The 26,833-nt window shown below is 46.1% G+C and overlaps 1 protein-coding gene across 1 annotated transcript in view; it reads right to left on the reverse strand.

The window, feature by feature from the left end:
- FSTL1 (follistatin like 1) overlaps positions 1–26,833 on the reverse strand; it is a 51,712-nt gene that overhangs the window by 7,828 nt on the left and 17,051 nt on the right. Inside the window, exons 3-6 of the mRNA XM_056494484.1 lie at positions 7,090–7,194; positions 5,751–5,880; positions 3,899–3,931; positions 2,193–2,323 (exon numbers count right to left, since the gene is read on the reverse strand). Of these exons, the coding sequence (XP_056350459.1) occupies positions 2,193–2,323; positions 3,899–3,931; positions 5,751–5,880; positions 7,090–7,194 (399 nt within the window). The remainder of the gene's footprint in view (positions 1–2,192; positions 2,324–3,898; positions 3,932–5,750; positions 5,881–7,089; positions 7,195–26,833) is intronic.

Consider the following 26,833-nt stretch of genomic DNA (forward strand, 5'->3'; position numbering starts at 1 on the left):
ATGCTGGAATAGACACTGCCTGTTGTTACCTTTATGTGTTTCATGAGAAACATCTAGGGCTAGGGAAATTATCCTGCATAACTGTTCCACTTGTCAACTTCCACTAGACTTAGAAGCCTCTTGTACTGCTTTTTTTTCTGAAAATGACTGTTCTCTTAATGATCCAGACTGTTGAGTTTTCTTGCCTTTCAAAGCTGTGGTATACATTAAGGCATTCCCACAGAGATCCTCCAAAATGGAGCAGCTTCCCACTACTGGCCTTGCTCTTCTTTAAATAATGTCCTTCAAGGTCATGGCCTGCCTGATGAACAGAGCACATCCCAGTGAGCCCCACAAATCAGGCTTTCAGAAGGGAAATAGCTCAATGCCATATCTACAAACCTGCCCATCAAGAAGAACAGGGAAAAGCTTCATTTTAACTATGCCTCCAACACATACAAGCACTATATGCAGGACATGAAATAGGCCACTTGCAGGAATGCAGGGCATGAAGAGCCCCACAGCTTGGCATTACAAAATTCCTCCAGCGACAGCAGACGCTGCTGACACAAATTTCTGTGTGTTTGAAGCAGTTTAGTTTGCTTTGCCTTGATTTGTCCCCAGTTGTTCCAAACTCTGAATTCTGCTTTAAATGTTTCAAAGCATTGATAATAAGGTAGTTGTAAAGGTGGATTACCACCTGACAGAGAATCACAGAAATGTTAAGGTTGGAAAAGACCTCCAAGATCATTGAGTCCAACCTCTGATTGAATACCACCTTATCAACTAAACCACATGCCACATCCAGTTGTTCTTGAACCCTTCCAGGGATGGTGACTTCACCATCTCCCCTGGCAGTCACTCTTTCCCTAGCCTGTAGCGCTGCCTGGGATTGTTGTGACCCAAATGCAGGAGCTGGCATTTGGCTTTACTGAACCTCATACTGTTGACCTTGGCCATGGCAATTCTCCCTTTGGTACAAGCAGAGGTACTTCTTTGCCATAAGAACCTAGTGGCTGGGACCAGTGCTCCAGAAAAAGTGGGACAGTAAAGAGAACATGAGGCTGCCTGCCTCTGGGCTGCAGCCTAAGGATATCACCAGTACACTGACAGACATGGGGACAGCAGGTGTGAATGGCTTGTGAGATGACAGTGGAACAAGCCTGTGGCTGGCTCATGCATTTCAGCAAAGCCCATGACTGGGGGAGACCTTGCAAAAGTGGCTGGGGACAGCACATTTGCAGGGAGAGGGAGTGATACAGGACACTGCCACTTTTGGCTGCTGGCAGGCACTGACAGGAGTGCCCAGGGCAGTGGATTTCCAAAGACAGTGCAGCATTAACGGCTGCAAATGTGAGGATGCTCTGCGGAGTGAGGGGACCAGCTCCTCTATCTCACCAGGGGATGCCATTGCCATGGCAAATTTGCTTGCAGTTCTAACTCTTGTTAGGCACCATTAAACTCTTGCTGTCAACAGCTCATGATTTAAATGCTCTCCCCTCTTCCCCACCTGTTCCTCCAGCTCCATCCTGAATGCTTTGAAGTCTCTGTCAGGAGCCAGGCATGAGGGGGAGGGAGACAGCAGCGCAAGTGGCAGGAGCATGGGAGAAGCTTGAGATCTGCTGGTTACAGAAGGGAGTGCGGATGAGCTGAGGGACAGACTGACAGGGAGGAGGAAAGAACAGGATTATTGCAAGACCCAAGACTCAAGTGGCTACTTTCACTCTGCGGAGTCTAGGGAACTGCCAGCTCTCAGCCACAACTGGGACATACGCCTTGAAGCCCTCAAGTGTCCCCTATACCCATCTCAGCATAGCTTGCAACTATCTGGAATAAAAGATCAGCAGCCCCTGCCACAGCTTCCTGTATTTCCAACACTTTCACCTCCTTTTCTCTGGCTTTTTATCCATGAAATTAGTTCTCAACTCTGCTACAGGCACATGTGGCTTGCCCTCCTCCTTTTCCCCAGGTCAGACACCAGGAGCCAGAGATGCTCCACATCTGTTGTCACAAGCTGTGAGAATGGCTCAGTCAGTGGTTGCTGCAGGCAGCCCATAACACATCAGGTTGTAGGACTTATCAGATCCCTATGGTACCTAGTTCAACAAGCACATCACACACTGGAGCCTCTCAGCTGGGGGCACAGCAGCTATTATACAGTGACAAGGTGAGAAATGTTGTCTAGGCTCTGAGGCAGATGCTGCTCTACTTGCCTTGAAATATTTGTCCAGGATTTCACTGTAGTTACTGCCCTTGGAGAACCACCCATCTGGGATAATCTCAGCTTCCAGCCACTGGATGACCCGGCGACGAAGCTCATCCCTGTCCGACTGGTAGCAGACAACTGTAATGGGAGACAGTGCAGCAGAAGGAAAAGTAAGAGATATCAAGCTGGCAGGGATATCACAGAGAGAGGACTGGAAATAAAAGCCAGCTAGCCTGCCCTGATGGCAGCTTGCAGCCTCTCAGTCCAGTCCTTGGACTTACATAACTGCCAGATCCAAGCAGATGTATCATGTGCTGAAAAGTGGATGGGCTGTTGGTGACACCATGTGGCACGGCTGGGAAACAACACTCCTCCCAAAGCTCTTCCTTCCCTTTCCTGAAGCTTGTGGAAGAACAGCCCAGAGCTGACTCATCTTGGTATGAAAAATCCCAGACTGAGGGAGGAAGGTAACTGGCAATGTCACCAGGCTTCCCGATCCTGTGTAGAATTGCCATTCAGCTGTCAACCCTAAAATATCCAAACTTCTATCCTCTGCGAGGGTGAAGACTAGATGATCAAGCCTTTCTACCACTCTGTCTCCGAGACTTGAATTTTATGGCCTACTGCCTCAGGAAATATTGTTTTTTCAAAGCCCTGATTTTTCTACTCTGACTGCAAACGAGATGGGGTCAAGTTGGGCTTGTTCACTCACAGTGCCTGCCTGGTTTCTCCAGGGCGGTTATCAGTTTGTGTGCTACAAACACAAAAACAAAAGCCTAGCTGTGAATTGTCACACCTGCCCAGTGGTCAGTAAAGCCAGAAAAGGAAGCAGTGTGCATTCACATCACTTAGGCATAATAAGGATCTTATAATATCACAACCAGATGGAGAGATGAAAAAAACCCAGCTCTGTAGGGATTCTGCATGTTTAATTTTGTACTTCTTTAAAACTGCCTTAGAGTGGTGGCCATGCTCTGACATGGTCCTTCCTCTTTAGTTTGTATAAGGCTTTGCTCTCAACTGTACTAGGAAGTCAAAGTCGATGATTATACAGCTCCAGTACTTAGAGGTCATGAAAAGGCTGTCCTGATGACAAACCATGGCCCTAAAATCCACTGTTAAGAACACATGGCAATCTATAAGGGGAGAAACCAAGCAGAGGGAATCGAAGAGACTTATAATTTAGGTGATCATAGAATCATCTAGGTTAGAAGAGACTCTTAAGATCATCTTGTTGCCTGATGATAGAGGCAGTTCAGCTGTATCTCTTGACTCTCTGCCTCTGCACCCATTGGTTCATCACTCCTAAAGCAAAGTCTCCTTTTCAAAGAGTGCTCTTGGAGTTGGGGACAACTCCACAGTTATGGTCTTAGATCCTCAATGAAGGAGTGCTCCACCTCTGTCTTGGTGATCAGCACAGTTTGAGTCCTTGTGGGCAAACTGGGTTTCATTGCACCTTGTCTTTGCTGAGTTTCTGAGACATCCCAGCACAGTGAGAAGTCCAGGAGATGTATGAGCTCTGAAAGGTTACCCAAGGGTAAAGAGCTAGGCAATCACATTTCAGCTGATTTATCAACTCAGACTCTCCTACAGCCCATGCAGGATATGACTTTTACACAGAGGTCTGCACTCCCCCAGCACACCCTTCTGCCCATTTCCCAGAGCTTACAAATTCATATAGAGACCTCAGCCAAACAGGAGACAGTTTCTTACCTGGACTTGCAGCTGGATTCTCAGACTTCTTCTCTGTTAATGGAAAGAGAGAAGACATTTCTGATGCAGTGTGAAGCAATACAAATCTTTTCCCACCACGGGTAAAAGTAGAGGAACCTGGGAGTCTTTGGATATATGAGGGTGACATATATGACTGAGGGGCTGGAATCCCCTGGACCCTGAAGAGGATAATTTAGACTGAAGAATGGAAGGCTCAGGGGACTCTAAGAGCTGAAATGAGGGATGCGGGCTCCAGGTCGCTCTTTAAAGTGCTGTTTATTGTATCCAAATGATGCAGCAATTCGCGATTTGTGGGTGACAAGAGCCCAGCCCACAGCCTTTTCAGCCACAGCTGTGAGTTTGTCTGAAGCCAACTCTAGTTCTGGTTACAATGCATTATACACTTTTCATTGCAGAGCATCTTAAAACACTACAACCAACCAATACTTTTACTATTACCTATAGCCTATCATAACTACTAACACTACTATATTCATGTTACTATTGTCCAATTACAAAAAGTTAGTACATTACAGTTTAAGCTAGAAGTTGTTTTTCAGTTTTCTTGCAGTGGAAAATTCTGAGATCTCTACTTGCAACATGGCATTTTTGTTTGCCTGTGAAAATCTTTTTGCTTGGTAAAAATGTATTTTGTTTGAGGTGGATTTATCCTTTGCTCAGTCATAAAAGCCCCTTCCAACTCACTAGCTCTTTGCCTTCTAGTTACCGAGTAAGACTGCCTCAGCAATCCTTTTCTTTTATATCAAAACTTGCTATCATTTCTATTCCTTCTTCAGATTCTACATTTAAAGATCTTTCTATTATACATGCATAACTGTGAGACCATCCTGTCAAATCCTTATCTGTCCCAACAAGGGACAATCTCATCAATGTTTATAAATGTGATGGAAGGAAATGAGGAAGACTGCACCAGACTTTTATCCATGGTATCCAGTGACAGGGCAAGAGACAATGGACACACACTGAAACACATTAAACCCTGTCTAAACACAAGAAAACCATGCAGCTGTTGTGTGTGTGTGAGTTAAACAGAGTTAAACCGATGAGGCAAAATCCTTGCTCCTAAAGTTACTGAGGTTCTTTATGAACATGGATGATAGTATTGGTTTCAGGAGTTTATCCTCAGAGCATGACTTTTCCTCATCAGTTCAACTGAGACATTTACCTGGCTGAATCCAAAAGCTTAGAGTGAGGCAGCAGGAGCAAAAGGTTGCCCTGCTCTCCTGAGTGCCACACTCCGAGAAACTTAGGGGGACAATAGCTCCAAGGTCCCCCACCAGTCAAGGTGTCAGGGTTTTGATTGCACTAATGAGGGCCTTAACGACCCTGCTGGCCTAAACTAGAGCCTCTGTCTATACTCTCTAACTTTGAGCCATGAGGCTCCATTTCATATCTGATGCCACAACTCCTAATCCTTGCCTGTGATTATGTTGTAGCCATGCCTGCCTCCAGCTCTGTTGCAAACACTCTCTTCCATAGACTGCTGATCCAGGCCCTGACCTGGTGACTGTGTTCCCATCTTGATCTCAGCCCTGCTACAGACTGCATCACTATGAGCTTGTTTGGCTGTTGGCTGATTCTGGTTACCAGAATCACCAGCCCTGATATCATGACTTGATTTCTGGCCTACTTCATCACTACTGCCAGCTTGCCTGGTCATCTAGACTCTTGCTCGAGTCTGGCTACTCTTCAGAGGCTTGCCTTGTTTATTCCACTAAACAACTGTGGGACAAGGTCTTGGCTGGTGAGGCCTCTGCCTTGCCTCATTATCATGCTTCCCTTCCAACTCTCTGTCCCTGAGAGTGTAGCCAGTCCTCCTTGCCAGGGTTACCTTTGCAGTGTCCATCATAATCCACCTGGATCTTAGAGCCAGTGAGGCAGGCATCACGGTGCAGCTCACAGTGGTTCAGGTACGTCTTGCCATTGCTCCCGCACACAGGCCTCTTGTGAGGATGGCATTTCTGTGGGAGAGCCAGAAAACACAGCATTTTACCTGCCTCCTTGGGACAGCTACAGGGAGGCAGGTGAGTGCAAGCATCAGCCCAGCTCAAGAGAAGTCCTTGGCATAGTCCCCTTGCCCTTGTGTTTGGAAAAGGCTAACTCACCCATCATTACCCCAGAAAAACCCACACAGAGGAGTCTGTGGGTGTGAATTCAAAGGCCTCACTTCATCCCAGTTTCCATCACCTCCAGCATGACAGAAGTCTTTCTGAAAGCAGACCCCTGCAGGGAAATCAGTGCTCAGCATAAATATGGAGCATAATCCTGCAACTGCTGCTCCATGTGCCACTGGTCTATGCACCTGCACTTGCTTGGCCCCACTGCATCTCTCTGTAGACTCTGCTCCACCCTTCTGCAACCAAATGGTAGAATAAGCCATCAGCCATGAACAAACAGCACAGGCTACAGCAAAGAGAGAGTTCACCAGTGCCACTGTTCAGGCTATAAGCTTCTTTCTTCTGTCCCCTTCAGTCTGGCCAAGCCTACCCAGAGTGACAGACTCTCTTCCTACTAACGGAGCATTTCACTCTCCAGTGACCAGCTGGTCATGCCACAGTTGCAAGCACTGAGGGAAGCAGGAACAAAGAGCCATATAACCATTCATATGAGGCAGGCAGAAATGTTTTGAAGGCATGAGGCAGAGCGGAGTAGGGAGACACTGTGTCTCTACAGCTGGGAAAGGCTCTTCTAATAATCTCTGACTCCCTGCTGTATAAAGCTATTCATCCTTACAGCACTCTACCACAATTATTTCCATTTTACAAAAGCTAGGGTAGGGTGCTTGTAACCTCCTCAAACAAAACTCCAGTGAGGCCAGGCTGACTTGGAGCTCACAGACCACTCCCTAGAGTGCCCTTCAAAGCCAGCTGCATATCCATACCCCATTGGACACTCCCAACAAAAGACCTCCAGTCAAGTCTCCTGTGCATGTAAAGATCCTAGGCAGTCCTGCAAGCAGCACATCCATGAGTCGCAGACTATATCTACCCTACAGGGCTCTTCCTCCATACAACACTGGAAACAATCCTGATGTTTGAAGAGCCACTGTAAATTTGCAGCTGCTTCAAAACATCCATAGCCTTATTCCATCCTTCCAGTGACAGAAACCCATCTGGGGAGTGATGGTGGTGGCACCTGTCCCAGACACAGAACCTGTGCTGCTCCTGTACCTCAATGCAAAGGCAGGTTGGCTCTCCCTTCTCCGTCACTGCACATTCACGCCCAGCTCCACAGAAAACATTGGCACAGATCTTAGATTTGCTCCTTGGCACTTCCTGCAAGATACAAAGTCAAAGGCACAGAATACATCATTGTCCAGAAGAGTAAGAGCACAATTTAAAAAATAAATAACACATTTAACTGGTATCAGGACCAAAAGGTACCATGGTGTTAGGAAGGTATGAAAGAACAAGAGAGACATGACTTCAATAGATGGACAGCTCAGACAATAAGAAGGAGCAGACACAAGAACAAGGGCTACAACCTCAATAATACAGGGTTTCCTTAAGGTCGTTCCTGGAAAATCACCTGGGAGAATTGGAGCAAACATGAGCAAGAGGAAGTCCAGCAAGAATGGCAAGAATAATTAGAATAATTTGCTCATGTCAAGGACTGCTGTCTTTAAAATTTCTTTTCATGGAGGGTAGGGAGCAGAAATCTTTGATTAAGACACTTAGGAAGAAGGTGAACATATCCCTAGAGAAAGGCAAACGGGTAGAAGAAATTGCCGTCAGGCACCAGATAATGTCCTTGTCACAAAAAAGTCACAAAACTACATGATCCATTATCTTGCTTTCACTGGTCAAGATAAAACACTTTAAAGGAAGGACACTGTCATGGATGAGATAATTATCTAGTAATCCTCCTATAATGAGAATTCCTTCCTGGCTCCTGACAGCCTGCAGTTGACTTATGCCCTGCAGCACATTTTATACTCTTTACAGTTCTCTCCTAGCCAAAGCAATCTCAAGTACTGTTGTTCACATAACTGTCAAATATTTTCTTTTCTTTTTTTTTCTTGGAATCCCACAGCATTCCTAAACTGGTGACACCTAGCATGGAATATTTCCATATTTTAATAATGTTTTTGATATACAACTACCACTTATTTTTCTCCATTTAATTCCTTTTTAAATAGACTTTTAAAAGAGAAAGTAGTTCCAGGGATTCAGACTCTGAAGAGCCTGGCTTAATTCCCTATTTTGTCATTAATTTCCTTTGTGACTCTCATTTCATCTAACATTTTCCACCTGTATGTTGAGTATCTGGTTTATGCCAGCCAACTGGCTTCTGCAACAGTTATGCATCAGAAAGAAGACTGAGGAATGAAAAATAATCATTGAGATCAGTCAGTCACATCTACTGTGTTTCTTCCCTCTAATACAAAAATGTTTTTCACCTTCTCATCTGAGTATTATTCTTATACTCTGCTCATATGTGGCATCTTTGTACCTCCATCAAATACTTTTGAAGATAGGTGATGAAAAAGGAACAGAATTTGTCAAAGAGCAAGCATTATTGACAAATGCTGAACATATTTTTTCCTCCTGTTTCTTCTTTATCCTAATTTTTTGTTTGTTTTGCTTTTAAACCACAGTTTCACAGAGAGTTGCTGTCTTTACTGAACAGCCCACAGAGACAGCCAGATAATTTTCTGAATAACCTTGCCCTGGTCTTCAGAATAGTTTGTTTGCTGGCCTACTGCGCAATTCATCAAACCTGAGAAGCTCTTCTCAAAGCACTGCAGGAATCCCTTCAGGTTCACATAATGACAAACATCTTTTGTACTCTCTGCAGGTATTCCTATTTTGCTGTTTATTCTGTCAAATACATGAAGTATTTGGAACTGCCTATCTTAGCTGAGAAATGCATCCCATGTCTCAGGCCTGTTGTCCCCATGAAGACAGCATCACCCTCCTTCTGGCTTTTCACCTCCTATCACATATTGTTTCTGAGCTACAGGTGACACACTATCCCTTTCTACTGCATCGACCTCTCTCTAGTCACCTTCCAGTGGAAGGCTGGGGTAAATTAACTGGGTGCTTCTGGGATGGGATGGAACAACAGGAGTACTTCACTGCACAAAGCAACCTCACGCAACTCAGGGCAGGGAAGGAAGAATAGCTCCCTTTGCAAAATGCACAAAGAAAACCCCAAATTGTCCAAGGCTGGAGTCTGACTTTGGGTACTCACACACCTAATATGCACTGTAGGTACCAAAGTGCTGATCCATTTATGGGGTTTTGAACAACTTGTCAATCCCTTCAAGCAATCAAAGACAGAAAAAAAATCAGCTGGGCACGGCTTTGAATGGCCACTCAGTGAGGTTTGTAATCCAAGCGCCTGGCAATGGATGGCAGTACTCTGCCTCTCCCATGGACAGACAGGACTGCCAGCAGCCCCCTCTGGTCCATGCCCACCAATGCCAAGTCTGGCTTTTGATTCCTGGCTGGGACTTAAGGCACTGCTACAATGCAGTCAGCCTCAACAAACATCTGCAGTGCCCAAGTTCAGGTTGCAGGACTCCTCTCCCCATGGGAGCTCACTTGGAAACCTGGTCTCCAATGTGGCTGTCCACAGCCCTGGTAGTGCAAAAGCCCAGGAACCATCCTAGAGATTTTCCACTGGAACCTGGGCTGGTGATGCTGGCAGGGTGACACCACCAGAACAGCTTCTAAAGACATTCTGCCATCTGCCAGGCTAGAAGGCCACATTTCTCTGATTTTTCTTATCAAAGCAATACAATTTTCTGGTTGCTGCTCATTTTTGCCTTAAGTTGCCCTAGGCTGGCAGGGCGTTGGAGCTGATTACCCCATTCCAGCATGGTTTTCTCCACCTCAGGATTCAGCCAGAGGAAGAAAGGAAGCAAGCTGCTCTGCCTGCTTGCCCTCTCACTCTGGCACAGGGTTTCTCAAACCCAGCTGTGGCATACCACAGGGTGGGAGCTCTTTCTAGTAGCTCCTGGCTGCCTTCCCAGCAAATGTGCACAACTGAGAGTACAACAGGGACAGAGGTGGATGACTGGATGAATACAGTGGGGGTCTGCAACTGAGGCTTTATAATCTCCCGATTCTCTGGTGATCTCCCACAAGCTACCAGGCAAACTGGCTTCTTGTGGCAGATACTCTGATCTTACCTTGGACCTTATCATGTTTACTTTTTATAAAGCTTGACCTGCTGGAGTCATGTGAGAGAGAATGGCAGCTGCCACTGTAATATTCAATAGCTTATCCTAGCACTTGACTTGTAAAAGCTTGAAAATATGAACTTCAAATTTTTAAATTCTGAAATTTTAAATTTAAAAAAATCTCCACAGTGTTTCAACATCATTGCCCTTAAATTAATTAATATCAGGATTTGGGGGCTGGAATCACAGCTTTTACACTGCTTTGTCCCTGAGAGCTGCCACTACCTTTTCTGTCATTCTGTGCTTGGGAAGTGTTGCCCGTTCCAGTCTACAGCGTGCTCAGGCAAGCAGAAGGGAAAGAGCAGAGAGTTGTTATTAATTGCTGCATGGTGGCATTTCCACTGCAAGGCAGTTCCTCTCTTCTGCCTTGATTGAGGTGCCCAAGCTCTCGGTCTCTGGGCAATGCTTTTACATATTCCTCTGCTGCCCAGAGAGCAAGTGGGAAGATGTAAAAGCAGCAAGGATGAAGCCAGGGCAGGAGTGCCTGTGCCTTTGGAATGTCTGCCACAGCACAGGGGCACTCTGACTCCTCACCCTGCAGAGGCATGACCTCCCTAGACATTTTCTCTGGCAAAGACCATGGAGAAAGCTGTTCCAAACAACCCAAGGGCCAGAAGTTCAGGGCAGCTGGGCAGCATCATGTATGCACAGCCCAGCTTGTCTACTGAATGAGGATAAGAATATGCAATGCTTTTGGAGGGCTGGGAAGTGTAATCCCGTGTGTGAAGGTTCGTACACGTTAACAGGCAAACACTAAGCAGAAGACCTGAGCTCACAGACCTGAGCAAAGAGTCTCATGCAATGCCTCTGCCTCAGCTGTTGTCTCCTGAGGAGCAAGAAGGAAAAGGACATTTCCAAGGCACCCGAAGGCAAGAAAGCCAGAGGCAATGCCAGTGGTGAAGGATCAGCAACCAGCAATGCTCCAAGAAGAGCTAAAATTAAGAAATTAGGCAACAGAAAGGGCTGTTTCTCATCTCTGGCAGCTTCTGGTGCTGAGGAGTTGAACCCCCAACACCAAGTAAGCACAGGTGTCCAAAGCATTTTCGAGACCCTGCCTGCCCAGGACCAAGTGTGACTTGACACATTGATGCAGTGCCACGTGCAGGTCTGCACGGGATCCCAAGGTTTTGTGAGGTGCTGTGCCTGCTCTGCACTGGTGGGACTGCATGGAAACAATGCCGTGTCTGCAGTGAGATAAGAGTGATCATACACATGACAGAAAAGAGGTATTGCGGCTCCTTGCCTTTGCAAGAGAACTGCCCACTGCAGCTCTCCCTTGCCTCCTCCCACTGCCTCCTCCCCTGGCTCCTGTTGAGCCATGACTATCTAGTGTCCCTTGGTGGTAATTGGGACTTTCCCAGTCAGCCTGTGGAAGTTGAAACCATGAAGAATTCAGTGACAAAACACCTCTGTAAGGAAGAACAAGCTCCCACTTGCAAAGAAGTGCTGTGCATGCAGCTTCATCTCCACAGTGCCCTGCTGCCTGAAGAGAGCAGCAGGGATTTACTGCCATTACACGTATTCTGGGAAACAAGCAGAAAGATCGCCCTGCTACTAGGTGGGAGTTAATGTGCTTCACAACAACCCCTCATACAGCCTGGTTTTCTGCATATCCTTCCATACAAAATCTCCTCTGAGATCTCAAAAGTCTTTTTCTCAGCAGCCTACACTGCAGCAGAGAAATACTACCTACTGTCCTGCTCCAATTGATACAAGTAACAACTGCTATCAGCAGTAAGGGGAGGTCTTTTCTTCTTTTGGCATCACTTTCTGGAAATCCAGAAAATTACTTGACCCTCACATACTGTTTGCTCTCATGTGCTGCACCCTCACATGTTCTGTTTCCTGTAAAATCAAGGCTTTGCGGTTTTGCCTTGCACAATGTGCAAGGAAATCAAAGTGCTCTAAAGTTGGAGCATTGAAAGCTCCTATGGGAGGCAATCCCATGTATTACACAAACTTGAGTATTACATAGGTAAAGCAAAACTAAAGGGCACCAAAATGATGTCTGGGATTGCAAGACATGCACAGATTCTCATGCCTCAGGGAAGGCAGCAGCAAAAACTAGGTGAAAGTTTTCAGATATAATCAGTTCAATTCACAATAGACTCCCCTCCATGCAGTCAGAGAGAAATATGCTGTGCAGCTATGTATTTCTGCCAGTCCTCCCTACATCTTCCCATCCATATCCCTTTTGCTTGTTCTGTGTCACAACTAACATGTCAGTAGGGATGTAAGGGATCTTTGAACATGCCAAGGTGCCACCTATAAACTGCATAGCCTGCACAATTTCTAAACCAACTCAACATCCAGCCATGGAAAACAGCATCTTGTCTAGCTGTTGTCTTGGCAATGTTTGCTTCTGAATGCAGAAAGATTTGGAAACACAAGGCAGTAGGTCAATGATACAGAAAGATAAGATAAACTGTCTCCTGACTCCCAAACCTCCTTCCCTCCTGTTGTGGAGCTGGGAGGGAGAAGCATTACATCATGCTGCAACATTCAGAAAGAGAGGTCTGGGCAGCAGAGCAGCTCAGGGAGAGTCAGGAAAATTTAGCAACTGCTGTACAGTGATGGCAGTAAGAAAGCATTTGGCTTGTACATTTCAACCCATTACTCAAGTGTTTCTCCAGGCAGAACAGCTCTTTCGGAGCAGTGTCCTCCTGCAGAGCTCCAAGGAGACCAGATCCTATGTTCACTGGAGGGCATGAAGGGGCAGCCAGCTTGTCACCTCTGGTCATTCGTGCAGCTGGATCCGTTGTTCTGGTTTGCAATTAACAAGCAAAGCACACGTTCCTCCCTGCAAACCTGACCCAATTCCTGTGGCAGCTCCCTGGATCCACTAACACTCTGGTGTGACGGGGCAGAAATTTGGCAGCAGCAAAAACTGAGCAGATTAGTGTGAAACAAGCAGTCATCCCTGACACTGGGCTTGCCATAAATAGATAGCTAAGGCAACAATTAGTTTTCCTTCCTTTGGGCTACTGCCTCAGGCTGGAAGAAAATTCACATAAATTATCTTAAATTCTTACTTGGAAGGCTTGAGTTTCGTTTAGCAAAAATAAGATGGAGATAAGCCCAGAAAGTGGGGATTGAATCATGCCATTCCCAGTGCAGCTCTCCAATAAAACCAGACATCATCAGGACAATCCCAGAACATCATCACTGTTGGGATGGTACAGTAGACTGTGGAATAATACATACTCTACTCTGAAAGGAAACCTGCTGCCAGAGGTTGCTGTACACACTGGTGCAGTACACTTCTTTTAGTCTGCTGTTATCTGGACTCAAAGTGGCATCCTTTGGAGCTCCTCTCTCCCCTGCTGATCCATTTAAGGGGTTTTGAACAACTTGTCAATCCCTTCAAGCAATCAAAGACAGAAAAAAAACATAAATAGTTCCCCACCCATCTCTGGGAGACACATGGTACGTCCTGCTGCTCACATCAGCAAAGGTGTTGCTGGGCAGCTAGAAAGGCTCAAAAACAGGCTATCCCCGAGCTAGTTAGTTAAAAAAGATGTTTTTCAGGCAAAGTCTGGACCAGGGCTGGATTCCCCAAGGGACTGTGACCAGCTGCATTTGACAATGTTCCCAATGCTAACAATATCCTATTTGAAGGGTGCCAGTATGGGGTCTGTGCTGGATGCAGAGGGGTACAGTGCCATTTAAACTGCAGGATTCCTTCTCCCCCAAATCCTAAAGCCATCCTGCAAGCAGCAGAACTAATGAAGGCCAGTTTCCAACAGCTCTCTCTGCATGGCCTGTCTATCAGCTAGTTACAGGGAAGCTCATGGACTCCTTCCTCAGGGGAGGTCGTCGCAGGCTCCTCTCATTAAGGCAGTCACCTAGAGTCACAAAACCAGCTGGATCCCATTATCTTGGAGGCCTCCCTGGCTTTATCAGCTGTGCTGGAATCAGGCCGATAGATTCAAGACTCGCTGGAGGCCAGAGACAGGCAGGCAGACACAGACAGCCTGCTGACATAGCTTTGCTTCCTTAGGGAGGCAGGCAGTAATTCCTTTGCAGAGCCCCACAAAACACTTCTCTGGCTCAGCCTCTCCTCTTCACAGACTCAACATCAATGCTGCTTGCAATCCTGAGGACAGATCCTCACTCCAGCCCCCTGCCATGAATCCAGGCTGCCTGCTGTCTCCCTGCCACTGACCCTTGTGCTTCCCCTACAGCATTTCCTTTGTGCTGGAGGACAGACCCCATCTCACTTCTGCCCCCTCAGAGCTCCCATCACTAGGATATTTCAGCCAGCTTCAATTAAGGGCTGTGAACAGCGATCTGGACACTGTGTCAGGAGCTACTGTGGGATGCCTGCCATGGAGGGGCACGTGCCCCAGTCCACCAATCCACACACATAGACATCAGCTAACCCCTCTTTCCAATACTTTTCCCATACCTCTTTCTATTCTCACTGATATCTAGGACTGGCTCTCTTAAAAACATCATGCCAAGTGCAACCTCTTAAAGGCTTTAGAATGCTTGAGAGATGAATATTTAATGGCAACTGACTTTCACCAATGGGAAACAAGCCAGACCATACATCTGTGCACATGCTGGGAATCAGGGCATATTCCCAGAAAATCTGGATGCAGAGAAAAGAAAGCAACAGAGGAAAGGAACAGCAACTCCCAGAGCTCAGAGGAGGTTTCCTCTCTGCAAATCTGTACCTCATCCATTTGTGCGAGACCCTCCCTGACTTATTGGCTGCTCAGTCCATAATCCATGGATCAGATGTGTCCATCACATAAACACTGAGCAGGAGAGTGGCTGAAGCTCACTCTGACCTCTGTGATAAAGGGGGCCCAATCAGGTCAGTGACCTCTACATGAGCTCATGGTAAAACATAGCTTGCGAAAATCTGCTTGTAGAAATTTGTCCATGACTCTGTCAGGGAGATAGAGATGAAGATGCCTGATACCTGTACTGCTATTAAAAAAGACTGCCTGGGCAGCATTGCCTTGCAGACATTGGCAGGATGGATACAGAGCTCTACCTCCCCACTGACCCCTGTGGAGACATGGCCTGAACCGCTGGCAGGAACAACAGCCCTCACATGCCAGACATGGCTTTCTCATGTCCCACAGAAGTTGGTGCCTGCACAGAAAGGGAAGCAAAAATTGGGAAGAAGGAGGGGTTTCTCTCCTCAACCTAATCAAGACCAGAAAGGCATCTGCCAAACAGCTGATGCCTCTTACAGCGTAATGCTGCTAAAACAGTTATGGAGCCAGGCACACCTCTTGGGGACTCCACTGCACAAGGACTCTGTTTTCCCTTCTAAGCTGGAAGGAATGTCTGTGCTCTGGCCCCCACAACCTCATATTTTCCACCACAAGGCAATGATCAGTGAGGCCCCATTAGGGGAACAATGACATGAGAGTCTGGGGAAGAGGAAATCTCTCCTGCAAACAAGTCTAGAAAATGGCTGCTAGAAGAAAGGGAGCTTGCATCCGGCAGGACTCTCACTCCTGCAGCCTCACTCTGCTGCTCAGGCAAGAACACTCCTTATACTCACAGCTTCCAAAGTGTGATGGACCAAAGCTGCACTGTCTCTAAACACTATTCCCTCCACCTATCCCTACAGCACCTCTGGAAGAAGGAGCTTGATTCCCTTCTGCTGCATCATGTGGTGAAATTGCCAGGTTTCCACAACCGCTGGGATCTTTCTTGCTAGTGCTGGCTGCCAGCAAGGCATGGAGGCAGGAGTTCAGAGACTGACTGATTTGTGCATACCAAACCAGCTAAAGAGGCTTCAGCTGTAAGCAGGGCAGAATCAGTACTACAGGAGGAGAGGACATGATGCTTTGCTACACCACAGTTCTTAGAGGGAGAAATCAAGCTAATCATTTCACATTTGGATAGAAAATAGCCCTCATGCACAGGGAATCATCTCTGCTGCTGTGCACGTGAAAGGTCCTAACTGAAGTTAGTCCCACAGGGCCTTAGGGATGAGATTGGTATCATCCTCTCACGTGACACAATTGGAAAATAAAGACCCAAGGGACAATACTTGCTCAAGAATGACCAGAAGTCAGAGCTCAGCTCCCTCTGCTCTCTGATCTGGAGCCAGGACCACTTCACTCTGTGATACACAAGTCATACTCCTCACTGGGGCATGATTCTTCGTCCCAGATCCCAAGTGCCCTGGGCCAAGCTCTATTTTACCATGGCTGAGCTCCTAGGAATCGCAATTCTCCATCCTATTGTGTTCAAAACAAAAATAAGAACAAGACCAGCATTGACTCCTGAATTCCAACAGGAGGGTGATGTTCTGTATGTGGGTAGCACATGAGACAAGTCATTGCACTTAAGAGTGGTCAGAGGAAGCCCTTGACAACAGGAGGATGAAGGAAGAGGATGAAGAGTTCACCCTCAGGGCTTCCACACCAGAGAAGAGCTGTGCACTACAAACTATTGCTAGCAACTAAATACAGGTGCCATCACCTCTCTCTCTAAGCACACCCAGGCTCAATTGTAAAAGGGAGGTTTCTCTGTCAAATGGCATTTCCCCAAAGGTGTATGCTCCTTCCTTCATTTGCTCCATTCTGAGGTGCATTCACACAGCTGCCTGCCCCCAAACCCATTACCCAATCTGAGGCAGTTTGTGCTATATACAACCTCAAATGCTCCCTTTTCACTCCCTAAATCTGTGTTGACCCAAAGCTCTTTTTGTATCATGGCAGTCCCTCTTTTTTCATACTTCCTTCCCCTAACTTCCCAGACTGAAGTCCTGTAGATTTTACTGGTCCTGCCAGTAAGTTCTGTTGTCTCTTTTCTGACCAGGGATGATTTATTTCTGAATTGAATCCAAATCTGGCACATTTCTCAGCCATCACCTGGCTCCAACAGAGAGAAGGAAAGAGTGAGCTAAGCAGTGGGAGGCAAGTTAGAATTTACAACCCTATGGCATATCCGCAACCCTTCCAATAACTGGATACACAGGAGGAATGTAGATTGCAGGAAATGCTGAGGTTTAACAGCAGCCTCCAGCTTCTTGTGCAAGAGTTTACAGTGGTTTTGCTCCCCTAGAGCTGCAATGGGAATTCAATTGCAATGGATTTGATGATCCCTCTTCCCAGCTCTGTCCTTTTGTCCTTCTTTACTCGCCTTCTACCATAGCACATTGCAAAAAAAGCAATGGAAATCACGATATGACTAGGGGGAAACACAGAGTCAGCCTCAGTGTGGGAGAATGAGAATAGACCTGGATATAATCCAGCTCTGCACTTCCCATTTTCTAGCCTTGCTGAAGCTTTTGCCCAACTCCTTGTTAATTCAGAGCAGCTTTGGGTCTGTTCCATGCAATGGCATTGCTGGAGGCTCTGGACAGTGCTCTGTCACAGTAATTTCTCTCCTTCAAAGCTTCTCTGCTTCATACAGTCATGAAATCCCCCTTACACAGTGAGAACAGTGAGGAAGGCTCAGAAAACCCTTCATTATTAGGTATTATTTTGTGTAGACAACTTTTCTTGGTCTGTGGTACTGAGAAAGCATCCATCCCCTTCCTGAAGACATAGAGCTGGGAATGGTTATCAGACTAACAGGAACACTGAAAATAGAAGGGAAGCTTGAGTAGGCTGCAGAAGTAACCTGGAATCTGCTCATTAAGTGGTCTGCTCATTAGTAGCTCCATCCAAGGTTAAAACTGTGTCCCGGTAGCCAGAGGGAGGTGAAGGCAAGTCTGCCAAAACTCTATCATACTGCAGCTTGCAAAATGCAAACTAGGATTTCAGGAGATGACCTGACAACTGGCAGGTGTATGCACCTACTGATTAGTATTGGAAAGAGGAGAGAAAAAGCCCTGCTGTAAAAACTAAGTGAAAATCCTCGCTGCAGCTGGGACATTGGGAAGGCTGCAGAGGCACACAGGGAGAGATGTGCATGTGTTCATTGCTCTCAGAAATGTCACATCAGCCACAAGCAAATCCTATTAAATTGCAAGGGCAGTCGCCCCACAGCCCCACACTGAGATCAGGGAGTAGCTATGTTGGGCCATGTGGGACCCAGCACAAGGGGAATTGTGACCCAAGTTATGATCAGCACATTCTTTCAACTTCTGCTGTCCCTATTATCCTTCACAAAGCCTCCAGTCAAGTCACCAGGACCTGAAACCATCCCAGTGCAGTGCTAACACCATTTCATGCCTATCCTCAAGAGACTTCCTTCTGTGGTAGGGAAAGCTCTGTCTCTCTGACTTGCACTTAATGACTGACCTCTTCACTGAGACAGCCAAGAGGAAGCTCTGATAAGGCAAGAAGGCCATGAGCAAACTGGCAGCATCACTATGAAATAGGCTATAAAATACAGTCACTACAGAAAAAAACTTCTAAAGTTCGAGGGTTTCCAGCCTTCCCATGGATGCCCCACGGATGGGTGTCTCTCCAGACTATCAGCACCACAGCCAACAGTGGCCCCTTTGCCCCTGCACTACTCCCTTCAGCTTCTGCTGGACTCAATGTCACTCGAGAAGATTGGTGAGACACGGAGGCCTTTTCTTAGGCAAGCTCTTGTGCTTACACTGGTGTGTCCTCGTGAGTCCCCCACCTCATTTCTGATTTAACACAGCCTAAACAGAAGGGGAACAAGAGTTAACTATGTTGTGTGGACTATCAGTGAGGACGTTGGATGGTATTTCTCCCAACACCTCCCCAACCTGTTAGCTTGTGATGTGTTGCTTGGAAGATATACCTGTAATAATCACAATCTCCCTCCCAGCAGTGGAGCAATATATAAAATGAAGGGGGAAATTAAGCAAATAACCTCTGCTGTGCTCATTAGAAATGGCATACCCCATACCCATGCGTGCAATCTTGGGGAACCGGAGTCAGTCACCACCACTTCTGCCAGAGCAGAGCTTTCTTTATGTCCCCATGGCTGACAGCACAGACTGCAGCCCAAAGGCAATTCTTTGATTAAGAAACACGAGAAGTGACCACTGATTTCCTATAGCTCCTAAATAAAGCTGGGTAACATTTTTCAGACAGGCATCTAATTCATTAGAAAATGCAATTTGAGGTAAACCAAAACTATTTGGAAATTTGTGCCTAGTTCAGGGAACCGCTTTGATTCCAAAACGATTTCTAAGATGAAGTGAACTGTTTTCCCTTTCTTGTTTTTAAATATATTTCATAAGGTTATGTATGTAAGTTAAAGATCACAGAAAGCAAAATAAAAACATGTTTTGGTAAGCTTTGCAACTTTGTTTGCCCAGTTTTTTCTGTTGGAAATAAAACATGAATTTCAACTAACCTAAAATGTAATTTTTAGGTTGACTCTCTGATTCAACTAGGAAACTAAAAAAAAAAAAAAAAAAACAAAAACCAAGAAGTTATTCCAATGGCTTTATTCCTATAACATTGTTATTTGGTGTCTAAAGAAATCTATTCTTCTAATTCTTTCATCTCCTTTCATCTGGCTCTTTGTGACTGTATCTGGAAATAACGAAGAGCTGTTGCAGATGCCTCTCTACCCCTCTCTCTGTAACCATGGAATTTTTTCCTGTCTAGTTTAGAAGACTTTGGATGCTGACTCCCATGGTTTGACTTTCAAAAACAAACAGAAAAATAAGGCCACATCTCCATTTGGTGGTTATGAGAACCCAGAGAGATACTTCAGGGAAAGCATCCCCTCCTCTGAGTCACTCCAGCAGAGCAGTGATTTAATGGGGCAGCTCCCAGCCAAACTACAAGGGCTGCAAACACTGTTCCTGCTCTGCTCTGGTCCCCTCTCAAACACTTGGTCCTGCTCCACTGCTTCCCATCCTTCAGACCCCCTGCCTGCCTTCTGATACACACAATGCAGCTGTCAGCAGAGGAGGATGTCGTTGCCCTGTAGGTACCATCCAAACCCAGCTGGGCAAGCTAATGGGCATCGGGAGATTTGCACGCAGAAACTCAAATTGAAGGCTGATATGTGCATTGCAGAGATACAAAGGCTTGCCTGGAGAAGCAGAGTGCACCCAGGACTCGTGCAGTGATGACACAGCACTGTCTCCAGCCTGGAGAGCAGGTGCCTGGGTCTTCCCAGCTCTCCTCCCCTGAAGGACAATTTCAAGAGACACTGCCAGCACCCCTACATACACCCAGAGGTGGCTCAACTTGCAGGGACGTAAAGGACCCGAGTACATCACTGCAGTCACTTAGACTTTTGAACTCCACTAGGCTATCTGGCCTCAAACCAAAAAGGGCAAGCAACCAGTGCCAGCCACATGCAATGACAAAAATCTGAGCACTTGCCCATCTCACCTTTCTCCCTGGCTGGAGACAGTGAGGAGACCTCAGCAACTTGCTATGAGCTTCAGTAATGCCCTAATGGGCTAGAAGGAGAGGGCTCCAAGCCCTGCTAGTGACCCCGTGGCGCTCTGCACTTCCTGCAGCCTGAGTTCCTAGAAGAGGGATCACTGCTTGAATGACTTCCAACAGCATGAACTATTCTCTAATGCTTCCTGAGCCCTTCCCAGGATGTTTTGCTTTCTGCTCTGTGGCGTCTGGGTTGCATTTCAGAGATGAAAGGCTGTGAGCACACACAGATGCCAGCATCCTTACACATTCCTGGCTTGAAAGCTTTCTTAGAAGCAGCTGCACTGTCAGGGAGGAGCAGCTGCCTCCGAGTCCAGAGAGAGGGCTGCAAACCCCAGCTTGCCAGGTATGCTGAAAGATCCTAGCACAAACCCCTCTGGTTTTGGGACCAGCTGTGACCCCCTCAGGCCCCTAGCTAGCCCAGCAGAAATCAAGGCAGCTTTCTTGCTTCCCCTGAGAGTTACAACTGCCTTAAGGAGACATCATGCAAAATGTAGAGGCCATGATGCTATCAGCACGCAAACTTGCTCAATAAGAACATGTGTTTCTCATCTGTTTTGTCCTCAAGACTCCCAGAGCTCGTCACAGATCAAGCATGTGAAGCACCACTGCCTATGGCTGGGAAACGTGAGCTATAGGGAGGGAACCCAAAGAGCACTTGAGGTCTTGGGCAGAAAATTCAGGATTTGTGCAACACGAAAGCAGTCATTAGGGCAGACACTTGGAGGGCTGCAATACAGACATCTGCATTCATCCATCTCCCCTGCTCAGCTCTAGCACAAGCCAAACCAAAGCCCCAAACACTGAAGACAAGCTTTTTCATAATCTCAGTGTGCAGCTCAGCCCCGCCACAACATTACATGGAGACTCTGCCAGCGGCCTGGTAGAACTTCAGCCCAACATACTGTCCCCACAGTGGTTCCCACTTAAATTCAACATTGGTGCAAAAGCTTAGCCTTGACCCTCCACAACCAGCAAAAAAAGGCATCTCCCTGAAAGATGGCCTCCTCTGTACCCCTCCAAATCCAGCCCTTTGCTCTGACAGGATGAAGCTGGCACAGATCAGGAGATCAGAAAAGAGCTCTCAAGGATCACACCAGCCTGTGGCACGAGCTGCTGGCAGAGATGAGTTCAGAGCCTGGGTGGAAGCTACAGCCCTCTCTCTCACATAACCAACATAAGGAATTATAAATGCAAAAAAAAAATGAAACCAACACAAACCCACCAGAATCTGTGGAAGAGTAACCACTAAACCAGCTGGATCCAACGTCTTGGGGAGATCTTGATACCCTCATGCTTTGTGCATGCAAACCAGAGGCACACCAACAGACGAGGCAGAGACCTCTTAGAAAATCCCTTAGCTGGCTACTTGGCACATTCCTTTGTGCAAGGGAGTCCCTGTCACAGGGGCTGGCCTGTCGCTGTTGTGAATACTCTGAAAAACAACATCCTTGCAGTTGCTGTGTATCATGTAGTTTATCATATAGTTTGAGGCAAGTGCTTCCCTATTTTCCTCCCCTGACATGTCTCAGAGTTGGGCTGAACTAATTGCATATGCTTTTTCTGTGAGTGTATAAACTGCACTACTGCCATATGCACGCAAGACAGATTATAGCCAGAGTAAAGAAGTGGCTCTTTTTTTGTGTCCTCTCTTCACAGGTCCTTTCTCCTAATACTTCCCCAAAACCATTATATTTTTCTTGCCACCTGGGCAGTCAAATGGCCCCATTCCCACACCACCTTGCTGAAATTATAAGGCAAGAAAAGGTGGCTTCGTGCCACCCAAGTAATCACTAAAACAGCTCATGGCTGCTGTAGGAGCTGTGGCTAGCCCAGCTCTATCTTTGTATCCCAGTGCTACTGAACTTCTGGCCCTCTGATACTGTCCTTTCCACCCTCAGCCTTACCTTGGACAAGGGAACTCCAGGCAGGAGCAGCAAAAGTACCATTCCAGAGGAGAAATGTGTTGTTTTCTTCACACCACCACTGTAGTGTGGGGTTTTCAGCAAGGATGCTCCTGGTAATAAACTCAGTCACCTGGAGTGCTCTATCCACTACATAACACTTTCTGCTGTCTCCACAGGCTGTTTAATTTCTCTCTGGAGTACCAGACCTTCTGTTCATTAGCACTGAACTTTCTCCTGTTGCCAGCAGCTCTCATTGCTCTGTGTTGTCAAACTGTAGACTGCTTCCTGCCCTGTGTCATCCCCTCTCATGACAGATTTTTACTCCTGCAACTTTGTCCTTGTGGAAACCTCATTTCCTCAAGGTGTTTGGGCAGTCACAGTCTTTGATATTTTTCTAATGCTTTGGAGTAAGATGAACCTCAGGTCCTCACTCCCTGCCTGTCCAGATGACTTTCCTTGCACACCTTCCTAGCACACTGGTCCTCTTGTCCTCCAGCGTTATCACCAGGTCTTGCCTTCAATGGGTTCACATAGTTGGGAAGTACAAAGTACACAGGGCTGGGAGGTTCCTTGTGAGTCGCCAAGTCCATCTCCATATTACCAGTGCTCCCTCTTTGTGCAATTCCATTTACATTATACTCATTAAAGGCTGTCATTTTTGGCTGTCTCACATCCATGGAAAGCCTGATCTCAAAACTGTTCTACAGTTATAAGCCTTCCCCTAATGTCATGGGTGACTGCATTCATGAGTGATTCATACATATTTTTTCACAATGGAATAAGAAAAAATTCTATGCTTTAGCTACTCTAAGCATATGACTTCCATACTTTAACTCAAACAATGCATTTCCCTAGCATTTCATTCACTTGTCATGCTTAGCATAAGGGAGGAAAAGAGAAAGCAAAAACAGATGTCTGACTTAATAAATAATGCTCTTTTACAAAAGTAATCTCTGTTTTGATTGTTACCAGCAATACTTTTGAAGAAGCATGAGATCCAAAAATCTCCTATTGCATTGAAATCTGGGGGACGGGCCAAATCAGAGGTGAAAATATGCAGTTAACACCATTTTATGGCCAGACGCCGGCAAAGAAAGGTTAAAAAACTGAATTTAATATTTCCACTACAGTGCAAGTTTAGCCAAGGTTCTAATCAGGATAGTAAGCCATGATCATCAAATTCCTGTTCCTTACAGGGAAAAATATAAAATGTATAAAATGTGTATAAAATGTGACATGCAAGATTAGAGACAAAGTAGAAAGGATTCACTCATGGTTACAATAGTTTGGGAACAACATGAGGCACCTCTAGTTTTATTTCAGAGAGGGAACAGCCACCTCCAGAACTAAATCCCCTACAGTTTTGGAGCTAATATCCATTAGTTGCCGTGCTGTTACCTCAGTGGGCAGCTGAGAGACAAAAGACAGCATTTTCCTCACATTGTAAACCTTCTCCAATAAACCAGGGCTATGTTTCAAATAATTTGTAACTGCCTCTAAACCTGCAATCAAAAATGCCATGCTACAGACAACAATTGCCATGGATGCTTGGGATCTCTGCAGGTATCTAAGTGCACGTGCACCACAGATAGAGCATGTAGAGACATCAGCAACAATTCCTGGAACCAAGGGAGGAAGAGGAGAGTAGAGATGCTGCCACAGACCAGCTCGTATCTGGCTGTCCCACTTTTTTCCCCTAGCTTTAGTTCCCACAGAAGAAACTATTTTTTTGTGCAGGCTTTTACAAAATCTCTTCATCAGGACCACACATTCATCCTCTTTGTTCCTCAAACAGCCCTTGTGATCCTGCTTCCCAGAAGGGTGGTTAAGCACAGATTCAGACACCCTTGCCAGCCCTTTGCTTCCCACAGGCAGGCATGCCGTGTTTCTCCCCAGCACAAGGACCTGACCCAGAGGAACTGGAGACCTCCAGCAAATCATCTGCTGGCATCTCCAACAGAAGGCAGCAGACCACACAGACTTAGTTGTCCTCTCTTCGATGAAGAATGTTCCCTTCTGGACAAATTTGAGGCTTGTTTTGGGAATGAAGAAGGGATGAAGAGGACAGAGAAAAAGTGAGGGAGGAAAGCTGCATTGTTGTTGTCTCTCCATTCCTGGCTGCTCTTTGGATAAATAATGGACTTCTGTCTCTAGGGCTGCTAATTAGCTCTAAATGCCCTCTCAGAAAGCAAACAACAGCAGAATATGAAAGCCCAGAAATAAATCCATTTCATTATAAATTCATTTTGTTTTCATTCCATTTTTCTTGCTAGCAAGAAATGTAGTTAAGCTAAGCATTTTCTTTTTCCAGCAATCTCTGCTGGCTATCGGCTAATGCAACAAAAAATTAGGCTTTTGACAGTATAATGGCTTTGTTACGAAAAAAATGCAATTATATTATTTCCCAAAACAAATTCTACAGCATTAAGTGTCTGAGCAATATAGCATTGTCCTTGAAGCTGTTGGTGAACGAATTTTACATGAAGAAATAGAGGGATGAGCAGCCTTCATGGGAGATTCATTTTACTTCATAGCTCTCCATTGCTCAGAAATAGAGATTTCATAGCAGGGACACAATCCATATGCCAGACAACTGTGTCACACAAGCTTTTGCCTCTACGCTACTTGCAGTTGCGCCGCCAGAACTGGGGATTGTAACCACCTGAAGACTCCTCCATGGCACACAATAAACTATGTCAATTCACCAGCATCGGCTCATCTCCCTGCTGGTGTTTCTAACAAACTTGTTAGCAATAGCTAAGGCTGATAATCCATGAGTAAGGAGGAAGAGTTTAGAGCACTAAATGGAGTGAATTCATAACAGATATCACATATATTTCAGTAATCCTCCATGTCTAGGCTAATCCCAGCAAAGCTGCTTGAAGTTCAACTGTGGACAGGAATACCCTGAGGCACCAGGAGAAGCCACTAAGGGCTGACAGAGCACAGTTCACTCCTGAACACCACAAAGGGAAAAATCGAGGAAATGTATGGTTTTTGGATGGGCACAGAGCACTAAGGCTCAAAGGCAGTGCTTACTTTGGGAAATTCAAGAAAGCCAGGCAGTAGCAGGAAAATCCCAGGCATCCAAGCTCAGAGAATAGGGTCAATGGTGTGGTCTGCAAGTTCTCAGACATGGTTTAGGGGTTAACACAGATCCCCAGTAACCAAGAAGTAATTCACAGGCAGCATCTCTAAGTAAGAGCTAAGACAGTCTAACAGCAGCATAGATGTTGGCCTTTGGCCTCCCTCAGCCCCACAGTTGGCAAACAATCCCGTGCATGTTTAATTTAATAATGCAGACGTCAAAGTCATGAATCTCAGCCACAGCCTGTAAGGAGTCAAGTACCATGACGGGAAATGTAGTAAAAGCCAAGGTAAAGGCATAGTTTCACACATCTGGTATTTGCAAGACATCCTTGTGAATGGAAAATACACAGACATGCCAAGCTGTGTATATGAAACAGCAGCTCTGATCCCCCTCCAGCTTTACTTGGGTTTGTGTTTCACAGTCTGACCTCCTCTAAAGGTTCTCTGAGAGCAGCTGAGCAGCTGAACCAGCAGATTCACAGAATTCAAGGTGGCACCCACTGTTATGGGTGTAACAGGTAGCACCTCAATACTTAAAAGCAGCCTGACACTTTCTCTTATGAAAGTATCTTTTCCACTGCTGAGAGCTTGGCCAGGACTGAACCGCTCAGGTTGAAATGTTTCCATGTCAGAAGTTTGCCTCGGGGTGACTTTTCATTTTAAAGTGTCAACAGAAAAAGGTCAATGATTTCTAAGAACAAGATTAAGTTGCTTTGTCCATGTTTGAGGAATTGTTAAAGTTGTGCTCAGAACACAAAGCAGACTTCAGCACCTCCGCAAGAGCCTGAATTTGTCACCCTGGTGCCTCTTGTTTGTGGGGAAATGATCCCATCTCTCAAGGACTGTAGCAATTTAGTGTGTTTGTGGAAATCACCAATTTACACACAGTGACGGTTCTAGCATCTTTTTACTTCTGAAACTTCAGTCTCTGCTGAGAATAATCAGCTTACAGCTCATGGATCCAAATTATGTTGCTCAAACACAAGCTAAACAGAAATGCCAAAGGAGCTCTCTTCTGGGATTGCAGGATTTTAAAGGCATCTGCTTCTTGGGGTACAGCATGGAGAAATGAAATATAAGGCAGGTTGCTACATCTCCCTGTCAGGTCATCCATCATTACAGCCAGCAATGCTGAGGCCAGGAGAAAACAGGACAGATAGTACAAGGGCAAAGAACTGAATCAGATGGTTTTCACAGAAGAGGCAGGCTCAGGACATGACTGAGAGCAGAGAAGAGTCAGGGCAGGTAGGATATGATCATCCCCTGGAGCTAGAGTCCCCTTGGGACCTGGACTGTGTGGCAGCAGATCCCAGTGTGTGCTTTATGTTCCCTCATCAAGCAGCCACATAGTGGGATGAAGCTCAGGGCCCGAATGAGTACAGCAGCAGTCTGAATTCACAGGTATTACAAACCGTTTGCCTGT

Source organism: Oenanthe melanoleuca, chromosome 1 (assembly GCF_029582105.1).
Source record: "Oenanthe melanoleuca isolate GR-GAL-2019-014 chromosome 1, OMel1.0, whole genome shotgun sequence".
NCBI classification, from domain to species: domain Eukaryota; kingdom Metazoa; phylum Chordata; class Aves; order Passeriformes; family Muscicapidae; genus Oenanthe; species Oenanthe melanoleuca.